Source organism: Lissotriton vulgaris, chromosome 6, assembly GCF_964263255.1.
Source record: "Lissotriton vulgaris chromosome 6, aLisVul1.2, whole genome shotgun sequence".
Lineage (NCBI taxonomy): Eukaryota > Metazoa > Chordata > Amphibia > Caudata > Salamandridae > Lissotriton > Lissotriton vulgaris.
The window spans coordinates 1,561,633,922-1,561,650,724 of record NC_141694.1 but is presented as its reverse complement, the minus strand read 5'-3'; the positions used below and the strand labels follow the sequence as shown (position 1 = coordinate 1,561,650,724).

At 44.4% G+C, this 16,803-nt stretch overlaps 1 protein-coding gene across 1 annotated transcript in view; it reads right to left on the bottom strand.

Annotated features, from left to right (window-relative positions):
* Nucleotides 1–13,584, bottom strand: part of PCSK2 (proprotein convertase subtilisin/kexin type 2) — an 838,444-nt gene extending 824,860 nt beyond the window's left edge. The window contains exon 1 of the mRNA XM_086927732.1: nucleotides 12,938–13,584. Coding sequence (XP_086783858.1) covers nucleotides 12,938–13,120 — 183 coding nt within the window. The 5' untranslated portion in view covers nucleotides 13,121–13,584. The remainder of the gene's footprint in view (nucleotides 1–12,937) is intronic.
* Nucleotides 13,585–16,803: the final 3,219 nt, after the last annotated feature.

Sequence of the window (16,803 nt, the reverse complement as noted above, 5' to 3'; positions counted from 1 at the left end):
GTATTTATTCATTTGAAAGCGAGTGTACATTGATTGCACCAGCGGCTGTTTTCTCTTAAAACGTGTGTTGATCGCACCAGCGGGAGTGTCTACATATTTGAGGGAGTGTTTGAATTGTCTCACCGAAAATTGGAGTGAAAGTGCTCTCCATTTGCTGTTGGCGGCATCGACAAATTTGGGTTTGTTTTAGTTAAATCCTGTTTAAAATATCGGATTTAGCGCTTATTATTGCTTTTACGCTTGTCTTTCAAACTCACCGTTAATTTCGGGACCGCATTTTTTTTTCAAGTTACCGAAGTGTTCCATGGCATGAATCCATGGGTGATCCGTCATTAATAAGAAGCCGTCGTCACTGAGACGCAAGGATCCGAAGAAAGAGTTGCGGAACGTTGTACGTCATCACGTAACGTGTATCACGTAACGTGCCGCCATTTTGGATTGGGAATAATTTCACGAGTACAGGAACGCCGATATCTCCAAAGCGTCTATATTTTTTGTTACCTGCAATTTTAGTTTAGTCTTTTCCGGCGATTCCACACAATATTTATTTTCTGTCATCCAACGTGGTTTAGGAGAAAATAACTATAAACAGTATTTTGAAAAGACATAAACCTTTACTTGTGTACGGATGTGAAGAGGACAACAGCAATTTTGGGAAAGCATACTCAGACTACGGTGACAACCTCTTTTACTTTAGTTTGTTATTTATTTTACCTTCCATTTTCCACTGTATTTTAAAGAGAGACAATTTTTTTTTAGAGTGTAAAAAAGACAATTGCTCCTTTTAGTTGTAAGCTGTTTTACAGATTTGTTTTATTTACAGACAATAGTAATTTAAAGCAACTTTAACAGTACCATTACTATTTTGAGATGTCTAACAATATTATCTCTCCTGCACATTTTCTACCTTTAGCAGGTGATCCTAAAGTAGAATGGGATCTATGGTTTCCAGCTTTTCTAGCATATGTTGATGTAGTTGAGGAAGATGGGTGTTCTCCGAAAAGGAAGTTGGCTTTATTAAAAAATTGTTTGGGTGGACAAGGGCTCAAAGAATTAGAGAATCTACCGCCTATTGAGGGTGCAGGGGATATAAATGTTTTTGATGTAGTAGTTAAACAAATGAGTACTAGGTTTGGAAGAAAAATTAATACTGTCATGGAAAGGTTTAAATTCTATTCCCGTGCACAAAAAGAGGACGAATCAATAGAGAACTATGTAGCTGCTTTACGAACCCTTGCTGGTTCGTGTGCCTTTGAAACAATAAACTTTGATCAAGTTCTCAGAGATCAAATTATGATGAGAACAAAGAGTAAAAAAATACAAGAACAGTTATGGATGGGAACTGAATCTACTCTTAAAGCTGTTCTAAACATTGCGAAAGGGATCGAACAATCGGAGTTGTTCGTGAGTGAGATTAGAGGGCAAGAAGTGAAGAACAAGGTGGTAATTCCTGAAGTTTCAGTTGTAAAAGATACCTCTAATTTTAAGAGATCACAGTTTGTTCCGAACAAGAAGGAAAGTTTCAAAAAAGATTATAGACCATTTGAAGGAAAAAAACAGATAGTCTGTTATAGATGTGGTGGAAATGACCATGTTGGAAGTTATAGAGGCTGTCCAGCTTGGAATAAAATTTGCATGAAATGTAAAAGACCAGGTCATTTCAACAAAATGTGTAAATCTTCTCAAAAAGTGAATTTTCTTGGTGAAGAGGAGTTGGACCCGGGGGTTAATCCTGGTGTTAACAGTTTACTATGTGTTGGTGATACTAAATGTAAGGGTTTTCCCAGTGACAACATTTTAATTAATAATGTTGAGATTTCCATGCTCATTGACTCCTGTGCATGGTACAGTATAATTGGTAAGAACATTTTTGAGAAATTTCCATCAGACGTACAGCCTGGAGGCTATACAGGGCATAACATTGATTTTGTCGGTTTCATGTGGGCGGACATTGGATTCAAAGATAGGAAAACAAGAGGGAAAGTTTATGTTTCCACTAAAGGGGCGTCAATTCTTAGTTGGCCACACCAGCACGAACTGGGCATTAAATTGGACCCGAATGCGTCACCACCTGTGTATGTTATTGCACCAGGAAATGATGAGTTTACTGTCCAAATTAAATATAGATTTCCCGCTATTTTTTCTGAGGTGTTAGGTAAATATGCTGATTTCAAACATCGCATTATCCTTAAAGAGGGTGCTATACCTGTTCGGCACAGAGTGAGGAATGTCCCATTAGCATATCGTGATAAGCTTAAAGTAATTTTGAATGATTTGGTTGCTAAAAATATTGTGGAACCAGTTGAATCTTCTCCTTGGGTTTCGCCTATTGTTTTATCGATTAAAAGCAATGGCGAACTCCGTTTGTGTGTCGACCTTCGGAGTTTAAACAAAGAAATTTGGGTGGATAGGCATCCCCTACCCAACATTTATGAATTGATTGCAATACTTTCTGGAGCAAGTGTTTTTTCCACAATAGACTTAGCGAGTGCTTACCATCAAGTACTATTACATGATGAGTCAAAGTTTTTAACTACCTTTATAACACCTGAGGGCATGTTTCAATATCGGTGTATGCATTTTGGTTTAGCCAGTGCAGCATCTGTCTTCCAGAGACTCATGAAAGAGGTTTTGGAAAATTTCAAAGGTGCTGTTGCTTTTCAAGACGATATTTTGATTTATGGAAAATATTTTGAGGATCATGATAACAATTTAAATGCTGTTCTTAATCGTATTCAGGAGAAAGGTTTAACTTTGAAGTTTACAAAATGCAAATTTAGACAGGACAAAGTGGAGTATCTTGGACATGAGATATCGTCTCAGGGCATCAAACCAAAGCTTAACCATGTACATAGTATTCTTAAAGCTCCTTCCCCTTCATCTAAAGAACAATTAGTGTCATTAAAGTAACTGAAGTCTTTTCCAAAGCTTTGAGAGTTGAGGGTGGGAAAATTTGGAATTTCAGAAGGATTTCCATGTGTAAGGCATTGGATTTACCAGTTTCTTGCCCTGCTTCTCATTCTAGTTCTAGTGTGTTGGATGATGTTTCCTTTTCTAAAATGTTGGATACTTTTGGACTGGAACCTCATTCTGATTCTGTTGAGTCTTGTTCTGAGATGGTTTCTCAGGATGAATTTTTGGAGTCTTGTCCTGTGGTTACTGACTTTTCAGAAGCGGACTGTCCTATTGCTGTTTCTGACAAGAATCCCTCTGGAAATGTGGTTGAATGTTGCATGAATGACTCTGTGAGGAGAAGTTCTCGTATAAAACATTCTCCTGTTAAATTACTTGATTATTTACACTGATTAATGCTTGTGGTTGTTTAAGCTGTTTCTTCTACAATAAATCTCCTTTCTTCAATCAACCTCCTGTTGTGGATTACTACAGGCTTCATACTTGCAGACCCTTTTTAATAGTATTCTTCATGGCATGTCACCCCCCTTAACCAGGCATGGGCTGAGATTATTCCTATTTACAAAAAAGATTCCCCCTTAGAACTAGCAAAATATAGGCCGATTAGCCTCATTGACGTAGTGCAGAAGATTTTTGCACGAGTTTTATTAGGAAGACTTCAGGAATGGATGGAAGACCTCAATATTTTTACTCCCTAGAAGCAGGCTTTAGACCTAAAACCTCAACCATAGATCAGCTTATTTAGACTCCAACTGATCTATTGGATAAACATAGTATTGGAGGGTGGTAGTCTTTACCTTACATTCGTGGACCTTAAATCCGCGTTTGACTTGGTAGATCGTGACCCGCTGTGGGACCTATTAGTTGACATGGCAGCCCCACCTTACCTTTGTCAACAGCTCAAATGCCTCCATGAGTGAACCTTTGCTAGGGTAAGATTTGGCAAGAATGGGGAATTAACAGCTCCCTTCCCCGTTGAAAAGGGGGTGAGACAGGGCTGTGTCCTTGCGCCAACCCTTTCTTCACTCTTTCTAAACGGGTTAATCAAGGATCTCCTTGCCGTCAAGGATATTGACTCCCCAAGGCTCACTAACTGCAAAATACCTGCCCTAACGTTTGCGGTTGACACCCTGCTCCACTCTAAAACACCTATGGGGATGCAGCCTGTCCTAGAGGAGTTTAGCTTGTTTTGTAATAAGCAGAATTTGGAAGTAAACATAAAGAAAACGAAGTGTATGGTCTTCCATGCCGATTCTACAAATTGTCCACACCCCAAAATGGATTATAGGCCCTTGGAAAGGGTTCCCATATTCGACTATTTGGGTCTTACCCTAAACGATAAAATGGGGTGGGATCCACAAATTAATAAAGCAAATTTAAAGCTAATCCAGGCCACCCGGGGAATTTTAAAAGTTCATAGGAGCTGAGCCCTAAAGGTTATAAGCCCACCTAAAGAAAACTATAAGGTCAAACCAAGAGGGGCATCAATATATGGTGCTGAACTCTGGGGACACCGTTCTGCTAAAGTCCTAACCGTGACAGAAAATAATTTTATAAGACAGCTTTTGTGCCTACCCAAAAGTACCCCCTTAATACCCTTAAGGATGGACTAGGGTATTATTCCCTTTGCAGACCGTATTGCTCTTGTCCACTCCTTTACTGGCGATGGTTGTGGAGTACGCCAGAGTTAGGATATTATCAGGAGGAACTAAAAGCTGTTATGTCTGCTATGGGGGCGGGGAATATCCTGTGGTTGGCTTTTGTTAGGAATGCATTTCGAGCTATAGGGAGGGATAACCTATGGTCGGCACCAGAGGAGACATGCCCAGCCATCTCAAAAAAATCATGAGCAATTGCCTTGAAAGAACATAGATTGGCACGTATTTTGCAGACAGTAGACTCTTCTAGTTTGACTTCTGGGTTTCTGGTACAAAACACCAGTACAATATGTAGTTGGTCTTGGAGATTCCATCCAAACACCTGCAGCAAAGAAATTGTATCTGCAATTTAGGTATGGGATGCTCCCGCTACATGCATTTATAAAAAAGTGGCCGGCTTTACTAGAAAAATTTGTCCTGATTGCCTAGCGGCGGAAGAAACTGAAATTCATGTGTTATTCTTCTGCTTGGCATATAAAAGGCAAACACAACAGGTGATGGACCGAATGTGGATCAATGTCACACACTCAACCCAGTCCAAAGATCTGGGCCCAAATCCATCGTTATTTTGCACTCCACACCACCCTGGGTTAGACAATGGCGATATGCAAATCAGCTCTGACCCTGTGCCCCATGGGAACAGTCCAGTCCGAACTACAAAAGCCATGTCCTTCCCAGAACGGAATCAAGCATCCGAGGACCAGACCGGTTTCGAGGTAACACCTCTCATCAGCCTGGCTAGCTTGGGACCCACGTCTGGGCATCCCCAGCGCACTTAGGGCGGAATATGCAAACACAACAGGTGATGGACCGAATGTGGATCAATGTCACACACTCAACCCAGTCCAAAGATCTGGGCCCAAATCCATCGTTATTTTGCACTTCACACCACCCTGGGTTAGACAATGGCGATATGCAAATCAGCTCTGACCCTGTGCCCCATGGGAACAGTCGAGTCCGAACTACAAAAGCCATGTCCTTCCCAGAACGGAATCAAGCATCCGAGGACCGGACCGGTTTCGAGGTAACACCTCTCATCAGCCCGGCTAGCTTGACTCCAGTGGTGTGGAGTGCCTGGGACCCACGTCTGGGCATCCCCAGCGCACTTAGGGCGGAATATGCAAACACAACAGGTGATGGACCGAATGTGGATCAATGTCACACACTCAACCCAGTCCAAAGATCTGGGCCCAAATCCATCGGTATTTTGCACTCCACACCACCCTGGGTTAGACAATGGCGATATGCAAATCAGCTCTGACCCTGTGCCCCATGGGAACAGTCCAGTCCGAACTACAAAAGCCATGTCCTTCCCAGAACGGAATCAAGCATCCGAGGACCGGACCGGTTTCGAGGTAACACCTCTCAACAGCCCGGCTAGCTTGACTCCAGTGGTGTGGAGTGCCTGGGACCCACGTCTGGGCATCCCCAGCGCACTGACCCTGTGCCCCATGAGGCACAGGGTCAGAGCTGATTTGCATATTGCCATTGTCTAACCTAGGGTGGTGTGGAGTGCAAAAAAACGATGGATTTGGGCCCAGATCTTTGGACTGGGGTGAATGTGTGACATTGATCCACATTCGGTCCATCACTTGTTTTGCTTGCAAATTCCGCCCTAAGTGTGCTGGGGATGCTCAGACGTGGGTCCCAGGCACTCCACACCACTGGAGTCAAGCTAGCCGGGCTGATGAGAGGTGTTACCTCGAAACCAGTCCGGTCCTCGGATGCTTGATTCCGTCCTGGGAAGGACATGGCTTTTGTTGTTCGGACTGGACTGTTCCCATGGGGCACAGGGTCAGAGCTGATTTGCATATCGCCATTGTCTAACCCAGGGTGGTGTGGAGTGCAAAAAAACGATGGATTTGGGCCCAGATCTTTGGACTGGGGTGAATGTGTGACATTGATCCACATTCGGTCCATCACTTGTTTTGTTTGCAAATTCCGCCCTGAGTGCGCTGGGGATGCTCAGACGTGGGTCCCAGGCACTCCACACCACTGGAGTCAAGCTAGCCGGGCTGATGAGAGGTGTTACCTCGAAACCGGTCCGGTCCTCAGATGCTTGATTCCGTTCTGGGAAGGACATGGCTTTTGTAGTTCAGACTGGACTGTTCCCATGGGGCACAGGGTCAGAGCTGATTTGCATATCGCCATTGTCTAACCCAGGGTGGTGTGGAGTGCAAAAAAATGATGGATTTGGGCTCAGATCTTTGGACTGGGGTGAATGTGTGACATTGATCCACATTCGGTCCATCACTTGTTTTGTTTGCAAATTCCGCCCTAAGTGCGCTGGGGATGCTCAGACGTGGGTTCCAGGCACTCCACACCACTGGAGTCAAGCTAGCCGGTCTGATGAGAGGTGTTACCTCGAAACCGGTCCGGTCCTCGGATGCTTGATTCCGTTCTGGGAAGGACATGGCTTTTGTAGTTCGGACTGGACTGTTCCCATGGGGCACAGGGTCAGAGCTGATTTGCACATCGCCATTGTCTAACCCAGGGTGGTGTGGAGTGCAAAAAAACGATGGATTTGGGCCCAGATCTTTGGACTGGGGTGAATGTGTGACATTGATCCACATTCGGTCCATCACTTGTTTTGTTTGCAAATTCCGCCCTAAGTGCACTGGGGATGCTCAGACGTTGGTCCCAGGCACTCCACACCACTGGAGTCAAGCTAGCCGGGCTGATGAGAGGTGTTACCTCGAAACCGGTCTGGTCCTCGGATGCTTGATTCCGTTCTGGGAAGGACATGGCTTTTGTAGTTCGGACTGGACTGTTCCCATGGGGCACAGGGTCAGAGCTGATTTGCATATCGCCATTGTCTAACCCAGGGTGGTGTGGAGTGCAAAAAAACAATGGATTTGGGCCCAGATCTTTGGACTGGGGTGAATGTGTGACATTGATCCACATTCGGTCCATCACTTGTTTTGTTTGCAAATTCCGCCCTAAGTGCGCTGGGGATGCTCAGACGTGGGTCCCAGGCACTCCACACCACTGGAGTCAAGCTAGCAGGGCTGATGAGAGGTGTTTTCTCGAAACCGGTCCGGTCCTTGGATGCTTGATTCCGTTCTGGGAAGGACATGGCTTTTGTAGTTCGGACTGGACTGTTCCCATGGGGCACAGGGTCAGAGCTGATTTGCATATTGCCATTGTCTAACCCAGGGTGGTGTGGAGTGCAAAAAAACGATGGATTTGGGCCCAGATCTTTAGACTGGGGTGAATGTGTGACATTGATCCACATTCGGTCCATCACTTGTTTTGTTTGCAAATTCCGCCCTAAGTGCGCTGGGGATGCTCAGACCTGGGTCCCAGGCACTCCACACCACTGGAGTCAAGCTAGCCGGGCTGATGAGAGGTGTTACCTCGAAACCGGTCCGGTCCTCGGATGCTTGATTCCGTTCTGGGAAGGACATGGCTTTTGTAGTTCGGACTGGACTGTTCCCATGGGGCTCAGGGTCAGAGCTGATTTGCATATCGCCTTTGTCTAACCCAGGGTGGTGTGGAGTGCAAAAAAACGATGGATTTGGGCCCAGATCTTTGGACTGGGGTGAATGTGTGACATTGATCCACATTCGGTCCATCACTTGTTTTGTTTGCAAATTCCGCCCTAAGTGCGCTGGGGATGCTCAGACGTGGGTCCCAGGCACTCCACACCACTGGAGTCAAGCTAGCCGGGCTGGAGAGGTGTTACCTCGAAACCGGTCCGGTCCTCGGATGCTTGATTCCGTTCTGGGAAGGACATGGCTTTTGTAGTTCGGACTGGACTGTTCCCATGGGGCACAGGGTCAGAGCTGATTTGCATATCGCCATTGTCTAACCCAGGGTGGTGTGGAGTGCAAAAAAACAATGGATTTGGGCCCAGATCTTTGGACTGGGGTGAATGTGTGACATTGATCCACATTCGGTCCATCACTTGTTTTGTTTGCAAATTCCGCCCTAAGTGCGCTGGGGATGCTCAGGCGTGGGTCCCAGGCACTCCACACCACTGGAGTCAAGCTAGCCGGGCTGATGAGAGGTGTTACCTCGAAACCGGTCCGGTCCTCGGATGCTTGATTCCGTTCTGGGAAGGACATGGCTTTTGTAGTTCGAACTGGACTGTTCCCATGGGGCACAGGGTCAGAGCTGATTTGCATATCGCCATTGTCTAACCCAGGGTGGTGTGGAGTGCAAAAAAACGATGGATTTGGGCCCAGATCTTTGGACTGGGGTGAATGTGTGACATTGATCCACATTCGGTCCATCACTTGTTTTGTTGGCATATAAAAGGGCCAGGTCTAAATGGGTCCTCCAACTTTGCAGAAATCTGGGGCTAAGAAACTGTAGAGAATGTTATAGGGTATTAAAATATGACACTCACCCAGTTTTTGTTGTTGCCATCTCGAAATTTGTATTTGCTATGTGGTGCAAACGTAGGTATTTGTTAAAAGACTGATTTGAGAACTAGCAAAACCCGTTTCTGCATGATTATCACTGTGATCCTAATTCTTAATAAATTTAGACTGTGAACTCTTTTAACATTTTTTGTTTAAATTATATTTGTAAAGCTCCCTTTTTTAATCAATTGTATTTGTTATTATTTCTGAAAATTACGCCCTTACTGCAGTATTTGTACTCGTTTGCTGCCCCACCGGTGAACAATGCTTCCGGGGGTATTATCATCTGCTTCTTGGCTCCTTTTACCCACCTTCTGGTTATAATGATAATTGTATTCCCTTCTTTTTATTAGTTTTTAACCAATACGCTATTATATGAACTGTAGAGACTGTTACTTTATATGCGCTTTTATGGCTGTAATAGCAGAAATAAAGTTTTATGATGATGATGACTATGCTGTCCTTTAAAGAATGTTCACTGAGTAGAGAGGCACCAGGACAGTCGGTCAGATCAACATTAATTTCCTAGCCTTCCTACATTTTGCAAACAATTTTATGTGCAATTACTTTATCATTTTTGCCCACGGGAAGTTGGATTCTTATATAACAATATGTTCAATATTATTTCTGCAAATTGTTGGATATAGGATAAGTGCACTACAGTAAAGGTTATCAACCTTTTGACATCTGGGGATCCACTCACTTCATCATTACTGGAAACCAGGAACCCCCAGCATTGTCGATGAATTAAACAGCAAAACAGTACACGAAAAACACAGAAAAAAAACATTCATCAAGTAAATACACAAATGATGACACATTTTATTTAATTTTCAACACATATTAATATAAAAAACACAATTTTAATTTTGATTGTAAGGTTGGAGCTTTTCTAAGTTCAATTGAGGCCACTCATCCTCCATACTATATTCTGCTTGATGCACTTACACTGCTCCCACGCATCATTTTGAGGTTTCTTCTTTAATGTTTTGCCTCCAATTTCAAATTCCATCACATTTACAATACCTTTTAGCATTTTCAATTGTACATTTAGCTTATTTATTCATATACACTTCATTACCCTGTTAATATTATTTCATTTTCTAAGTAGTCATGGACCACCGGAGGAAGCTTCGTGGGCCCCCAGGGGTCCTCAGACCACAGGCGCTGGGAACCACTGCATGACAGTGCAGAGTATTCAGTATTTTCAAGGTAATGTGTTGTTACAAGCAAATTGGTTGCCTGTATTCGCGACGGATGGAGATGGGTTTTACTGAGTGTATTTCCACCTGGCCCCTTCACTGCAGCGACGGGGAAACGTCCCTATATAGGTTATGAAGTCGTGGAAAAGAATTTGTAGACCATAAATCATCCACTGAAGAGCAAAACTTAAACAATCGTTTAAGGAACTCCATGGGCACCATTGAATTCCTTATGAAAATGTGCCAGGCACAAATTAATAGAGTGCGCGTGAATTTATGAACCCAGCAGCTTTTCATGACATAATCGTGAGTTCATTGGAAATCTAAATTAATATGTCTTGTGCGAAAGATGTTATTAAAAATTATAGCCTGGAGGAAAATTTTTATATTTCTCGTATCTGGAACTTGAAAGTCTCTCCTGCACCACGCATGTGCTCTTTTGGTTTAAAACATAAAATCGATTACAAAATTGAAAAAATCCTAGTAAAGTGTTAAAAAAACACGCATAATGCTCGGATGCTTGCTTTGGGCTCCTGGGGATCAGCTCAGATTGAAAGGAACAGACTAGATCTGGGATGGCTCCACACTGTGTCTATGAGTCTATATTGCATTTTAAGGATACCAGCCACTGCTTCACCCCATCACTCCGCCCACCATATCTTCGAACTGTTCCTTATCGAGGGTGACCTTTCCTGTGACTGACCTCTGTGACCTTTCTTTGGACTTGTCCTTTTCTTTGAGACTGACCTTTACATTGAGCAGATCTTTACTCTGAATGACCTTTAGTTCAGTTTGGCTAATTTGATAGTATATTTCATTAATAGCCCGTTTGGATGCAGTAAGCGTTTCAAAGTAAAGTTTAGCCAAAGGAAAGGTCATTGTCATTGCTGGTGGCCAGAGCTAAACGAATGAAGTAAAGGGTGCTGACCCTTTCTAGGCGTCTGTTTACAAATGAGGGCTTGCAGTGCATGCCATGTTCCTCCAGTCTGCATGTTTTGTGTGTTTTGGGTGTGCGTCCATGGCCTTCAGTTCCTTCTCCCGAGTCGTTTGTGAGTCTGCCTGGATTGTACCCACATTATGCATCCACGTACATTTACCTTTTGGCCTGTGTAGGTGCAACCATGCCTTTCCCGGTGTACGTTTCCGTACATTTCTGTGAGTTGTGCTTGTTTTGTGGGCTTAGGTGTGAAAAGGTGTCTAGATGGTGTGCAAGAAATGTGTGTTGTAGTGTGTGGACAGAGGTGGCTGATTCGACCATGGCGGGTCCCGGGCTGATTCCAAGATTACCTACCAGTACGTCTAACAGCGTCAATCGGCGGTTTGCAATCAGCGACAACGTGTAAAAACAGAGATTGTGCGCGTGTATACCAGAAAAACGGGTTTGATGTTGTGTTTCGCTGCACACGCAGCAGATATGTGTGTTACACAAGGGAGAGGAAACCTACTGTTTAGCCACACCACAAGCACAGTTAATGCTTTCCGTAATGGCATCCCCAGAGAGGTGACACATTAGCCTCTCAGTGGCGGCTTCCTTCTACATGTGGCATTGTTTTCGGAGATCAGGCTGTGGTGTGTAGCTACGTGCACTGTGCATTACCATATTCAACCCACCTGTACTCCTAAGGTCTTCACCCGCAAGTCTGTGCGTGAGTCCGCCACGCGCCACGCTCTGAATTAGGGCTGTTATCGATCAATTCAAATCAATAAATCGGTACAATTGAATCTGTCCAGAACTGCCACACTTGTTACAGCGGGGCAACCCTGAGAAATCGATACACCTGAGGCTGCTCAATCAACACGAATCTCCAAGGCCGTTTTACTTTAATGTACGCCCAGCAAGACATCAATTTCTACATCAGGTGTGACGTGGTAGGCAGTGACTGGTCTGTGTCCCTGCAGGCGCGTGAAACTAGCCAAGCTACGTTAGCACTATAACACTAAATTACCATATTTCCAATCCATAAATTACAAATATTCATCCACAGATACAACCACGCTTTTTTTGTGCTTGGCCCCATACTGCAAATGATACTACTCCAAACCATTCAGTAAGCCACACATTAAAAAGGCGATATTGAGATAGACAGAAAGAGAGATAAATAGATGGACACCCATGTGGCTAGATAGTTAAGCAGCCGGATACACAGACAGCTAGCTAGAAACGAAGATTGCGTTATTGATAGATAGACAGCTGGTCTCGTGGGGGTATAGGGAGGTATCCTTAGATTATGGTTGACTCTGTGACAAATTAATAAACAAGGACCTCTGTCCATCATGCACTTCCCCTGATGTAATGAATAGCGACGACCTGTGTAATTTCCGGGGTCCCCTCGTCTGTTTTCCTTGGAGTTCTACAGGGAAGCCTGAAGGAGAATTGTTCTTGGCAACCTTAAATCGATGACGTACCAAAGACACGGGTACCAAACTTCAGGCATTACCAGTGTTTACCATGGCCACGACTTCTAATGTTTAACAGGAAGGGAAGTTACTACAGGGAGGGCTGTGTGGACGTGTGCGCGTTACATAACAAGCAACTTCCATCCATGTGAGTGTACCATCACTATATTACCTGACCTCGAAAACACCGCATGCAAATGAGCTCATCTAGCCTCCGAGCACCACATATTCATCGCTATCCTTTAGATTTTCCTCTTTATTGGATGGATTCTGGTCTGTGCAGGGGTACAATTGATAGCATGCTTTAGACAGACGCATAGCCTGCCCACAACTTACAGAACTAGCTCTAACTAGATGGCAATGCAGGTATTTACCATACACATTAAATGCCGGATCTTACCTTCCTGACACCACTAAAGCCATATTCTGCTCCAAGCTGCTGAGCCGCCTCTGCCTCTCTCCCTTTGTGCAACTCAACCAAAAAATGATTCGTGAGGACAGCGTCTCCGGCACATGCGAGGACGGCAGCTCCAAGCAGAAGGAACCCGGCGATCCTGCACTCTGGACCGTTTCCTCCCTTCATCTTTCTGTTCTCTGACTGGCGGTGATGAGGACTAGAGGAGCAGGCAAGATGTGACCGGGCTGGTCAGCGGGCGCTCCGATGCACCGTGGCACTATGTACTGCCTTCCTCACACATCCCCCGTCTCAGGATGGGAAGCCCGGGGGATGCTGCCTGCCAGTCTATGTGCACGCGAGCGCCCTGGTGCCAATCTGCATCTCCAGCTCCTCCTCATCTATAATTCAGAGGCAGCGAAAAGCGGGCACTCGCGTGGCGATGTCAGGCCGCGCCTCGACCAATCCCCGCCCGGAGATGTGTGGATGCGGAGCAGGGAGGGCTGGAGAGGGGAGACCCTCCCCCGAGTCACACACCCATGCCGGGCTGGTACAGTACTGCACGCCTCGCTGCTGCCGCTGCCTCCTGATTCAGCACCCTGGAGAGTTCCTCCATTGCTCAGCCGGCCGAGAGCTGGCAGCCGGGGCTGTTTACAATACATTAGGATGTGAATGCTTGGGCAGGCAACGGGAGAAGGGTTTGCCACGGTAAACGCATTAGTAACGACAACATTAGAATACAATAATCCACAACAGCAGTCCATTGCAATGTTCGACGTTTACATTGTGGGATTTCGGTACCTCCTCTCCCAGCCTAAACCCCATGTTGGAAGCTCCGGCTGTAGCCTTCTCCGGCTCCCTATTGAATCATCACTACCCTTGTTTTCAGCTATTAGGCTCCCTGTGGAAATGTAATCCGGTGAGTATTTTGTAATTTGATACTTCAGTGGCGGGGACGTGCTTTTTATTGGGGGGATTTGCAAAGGGTTTAGCTTGTGGTCAATGTTACCGCTTCCATAGGTAACACGCAGTCTCCTTCGTAGAGGTGCGCACTGCTGAAGGCGGCATGCTGGAGCAATTTTTATTCTCATATAGGTAAAATAAATGTTAGACATGATATCCGGCCTGAGGACTAAATGATGACAGTGCACAAAAAAACATTATGTGCCTTATTTACAAGCCCATTGCGCAGCCGGTAGGTCACTTTTTCCCATGTTAAAAGTGACGCCCTGGCGGCGCAAGTAACTTGTAAATAACCCCTATATTTCCAACCCCCACTTTATCGCTTGGCAAATCTTAGTGACCTTTGGAAACTCGCTCTTCACCTCAGGTTCCCTGACTCTGAAAATCAGAAGACTTGGGAAAGAGTTCCTCCGATGGTAGTTTGTACCGCATACACATCTGCAAAATTGTGGGGCATATTACCAAGCAATAGCGATAATTATCGCTATTGCTTGGTTAGAGACAAAATTTTACCGCTGAGCTGCGGCGATTTTTACTGCAAATAAACCTTGGTATTACCAAGATTTATCGCAAATGCGATAAAAATCGCCGCAATGCATGAATATCGCTGAAAAGTCAGCGATATTCATGCATTACAGAGCTAATGCTCTTAGCCATGTTATCCACCTCCCATTGGATAACATGGCTAAGAACTGCTCAGGGCAGGTGTTAGCTTTTGGAGATATTCGCGCTTAGCGCGAATATCTCCAAAAGTTGGTAATAGGAGATAGCGATGTTAGCAACTGTTTTCAGTCGCTAACATCTTGGCACGCCCACTGTGCATGTCATTAGTGATAAATATCACTGACATGCAAAGCGGGGCCCAAGATGGTCGCTATCTCCTACTAGCTGTCGCTAACGGGTGTTAGCGACAGCTAGGTAATAGGGAGATGATTTTATCTCCGCTTTCTTGGCTTTTAAAGCCAAAAAAGCGGAGATAAACCCCCTTGATAATATGCCCCTTTATTCCTAGTTGGTGCATTTTTACATGGCTTCCTAGATTAAAATACCACTGTCATTAGGACAAACTGTCTCTGAAATGCATTTTTTAATAATTGGATCTGGTAATTTGGTCTAGCGCTCACACTGTTGCTACTTCCAACTGCCTTCCAAACCATAAATGATGGGAGTTAGAGCTGTAATCTGTCAACCAGCAGGGTAGCGAGTGGGATGATCAGATCATTTCTAGTCCATCGGATTTCTAGAAAAGAAATTGAACTATGCGTCTCGTGGTGAAGGGAAAAGAGAAAGAGGTTCCCAAGGGTGATACTTAAAGAATACAGGGAGGTGCCCAAATGGATTTAAAATCGAAATGCTAGGCCATGGGGAGGTAGGGGTCACAATGACATGAGCTGCAAAGGACGACCCACGAGGTCCAATCAATCACATCCGCAGAGTTAACTTGGTTCTGTAAGTAATGCTTGACTTGTCCCTAATAGCTTCGCCTTAGCTGCACGGCGCTCCTCACATAAAGTGTGTTTGATATGTGTGCAACAAATAGAAAACACAACTGTCAACAGATAAAGAGCGGAAAGTCTCCACTAAGTTAATTTAAATACCACGCAGTAAAAACAATTACATCGCACACTAGGTAATAGTTGGTAAAATAATGGAAAATTAATATATATATAATCACAAAAATATCAAAATGCCACACAAGGGAATAGTTAATAAATAAAAGAAAATAATACTTGTAAAAATATCTTGTTTCTCAAAAAATCTGAATATCCACACTATCCTTCTCTAGGTTGAAGTTCAATATTAATGAACTGTTTAAATTAAATCAGCAGGCCAAACCACAATGTTTCATCCAGTGAAGAGGAGAATAACACCGAACAGCTGGCTCAAGATGTAGGGTCTAGCATTGGAGCTCTGTCTAAAGGATGCAGAGTGGGCAGTTAAAGTGGGATGGTTGATGAAACTTCATCTCAGGTATGTGTTGTCATGTGAATTTGTAGAGTGCGGCTAATCACTCGCAAGGGTTAAGCAGTGGCTCAAATTTAGTGAAGATCTAGTGAGGATATGGTGTACAGCATATTGAACTATGAGGGTTTCTTACTTAAAGAGTGATAGATCCATTGTACAAGAGACGTGAAGACCTAGGGCTCCGGACAATGCTGTGTGGAAATATTTCACGGGGAGAAGAAACTGCTCGAAGCTCAATGCACACTTGGCGTGTTGGCCATCTCAACAAGGGGTGTCGCTGAGGCTTGACATTTTTAAGGACAAGTTGCAAAATCTGCTGTACAATTTGCTTGATTTTTCAAGGCTCCCTTCACTAAACCAAGCCCCTTTTAGCAGTTGCTCTAAGCAGATTCTACTTAGTGTTAGCTCTTCTCCCCAGCCCCAAGCTCTCTAGCTGCTCATGGCAAGTTCCTCCAAATCACGGAAGGATCTTGTAGTGTTAGCTCTACTTTACTCCACTCCAGAGTACCTCAACTTACTGGAGCAAATGCCTTTAGGTTCAAGGTATTTATCAAGAAATATGCCCACATTTTCATGTTGGGCAGAAACAGGGCACCGATTCAGCTTCTTCTAAAGAAATTTACTAAAGACTGACACTCAAAACAATATTGGACACAGCTTTCCCATACTCTGGCCGGCAGTTTGGAATTCGCCAGAGCCTGCGGGTTCTCTCCTTGCAGTTGGTCAAGAAGCATGTTTTAAAAGTGGCTATGAGTTTACTAGTGGTGGCGATATCTAAATCAATCCTAATAAAATGAGCATTCTCAACACTGATTTCTTGATAGACTAGTACTGTGCTGTGTGGCACCAAACTATCTGAACAATCCAAGAGGCATATTTTCAAGAACTGTAATAAAATTATCGCCGCTTTAACGGCAGGAATCGCTGCTAAAACGGCGATAATG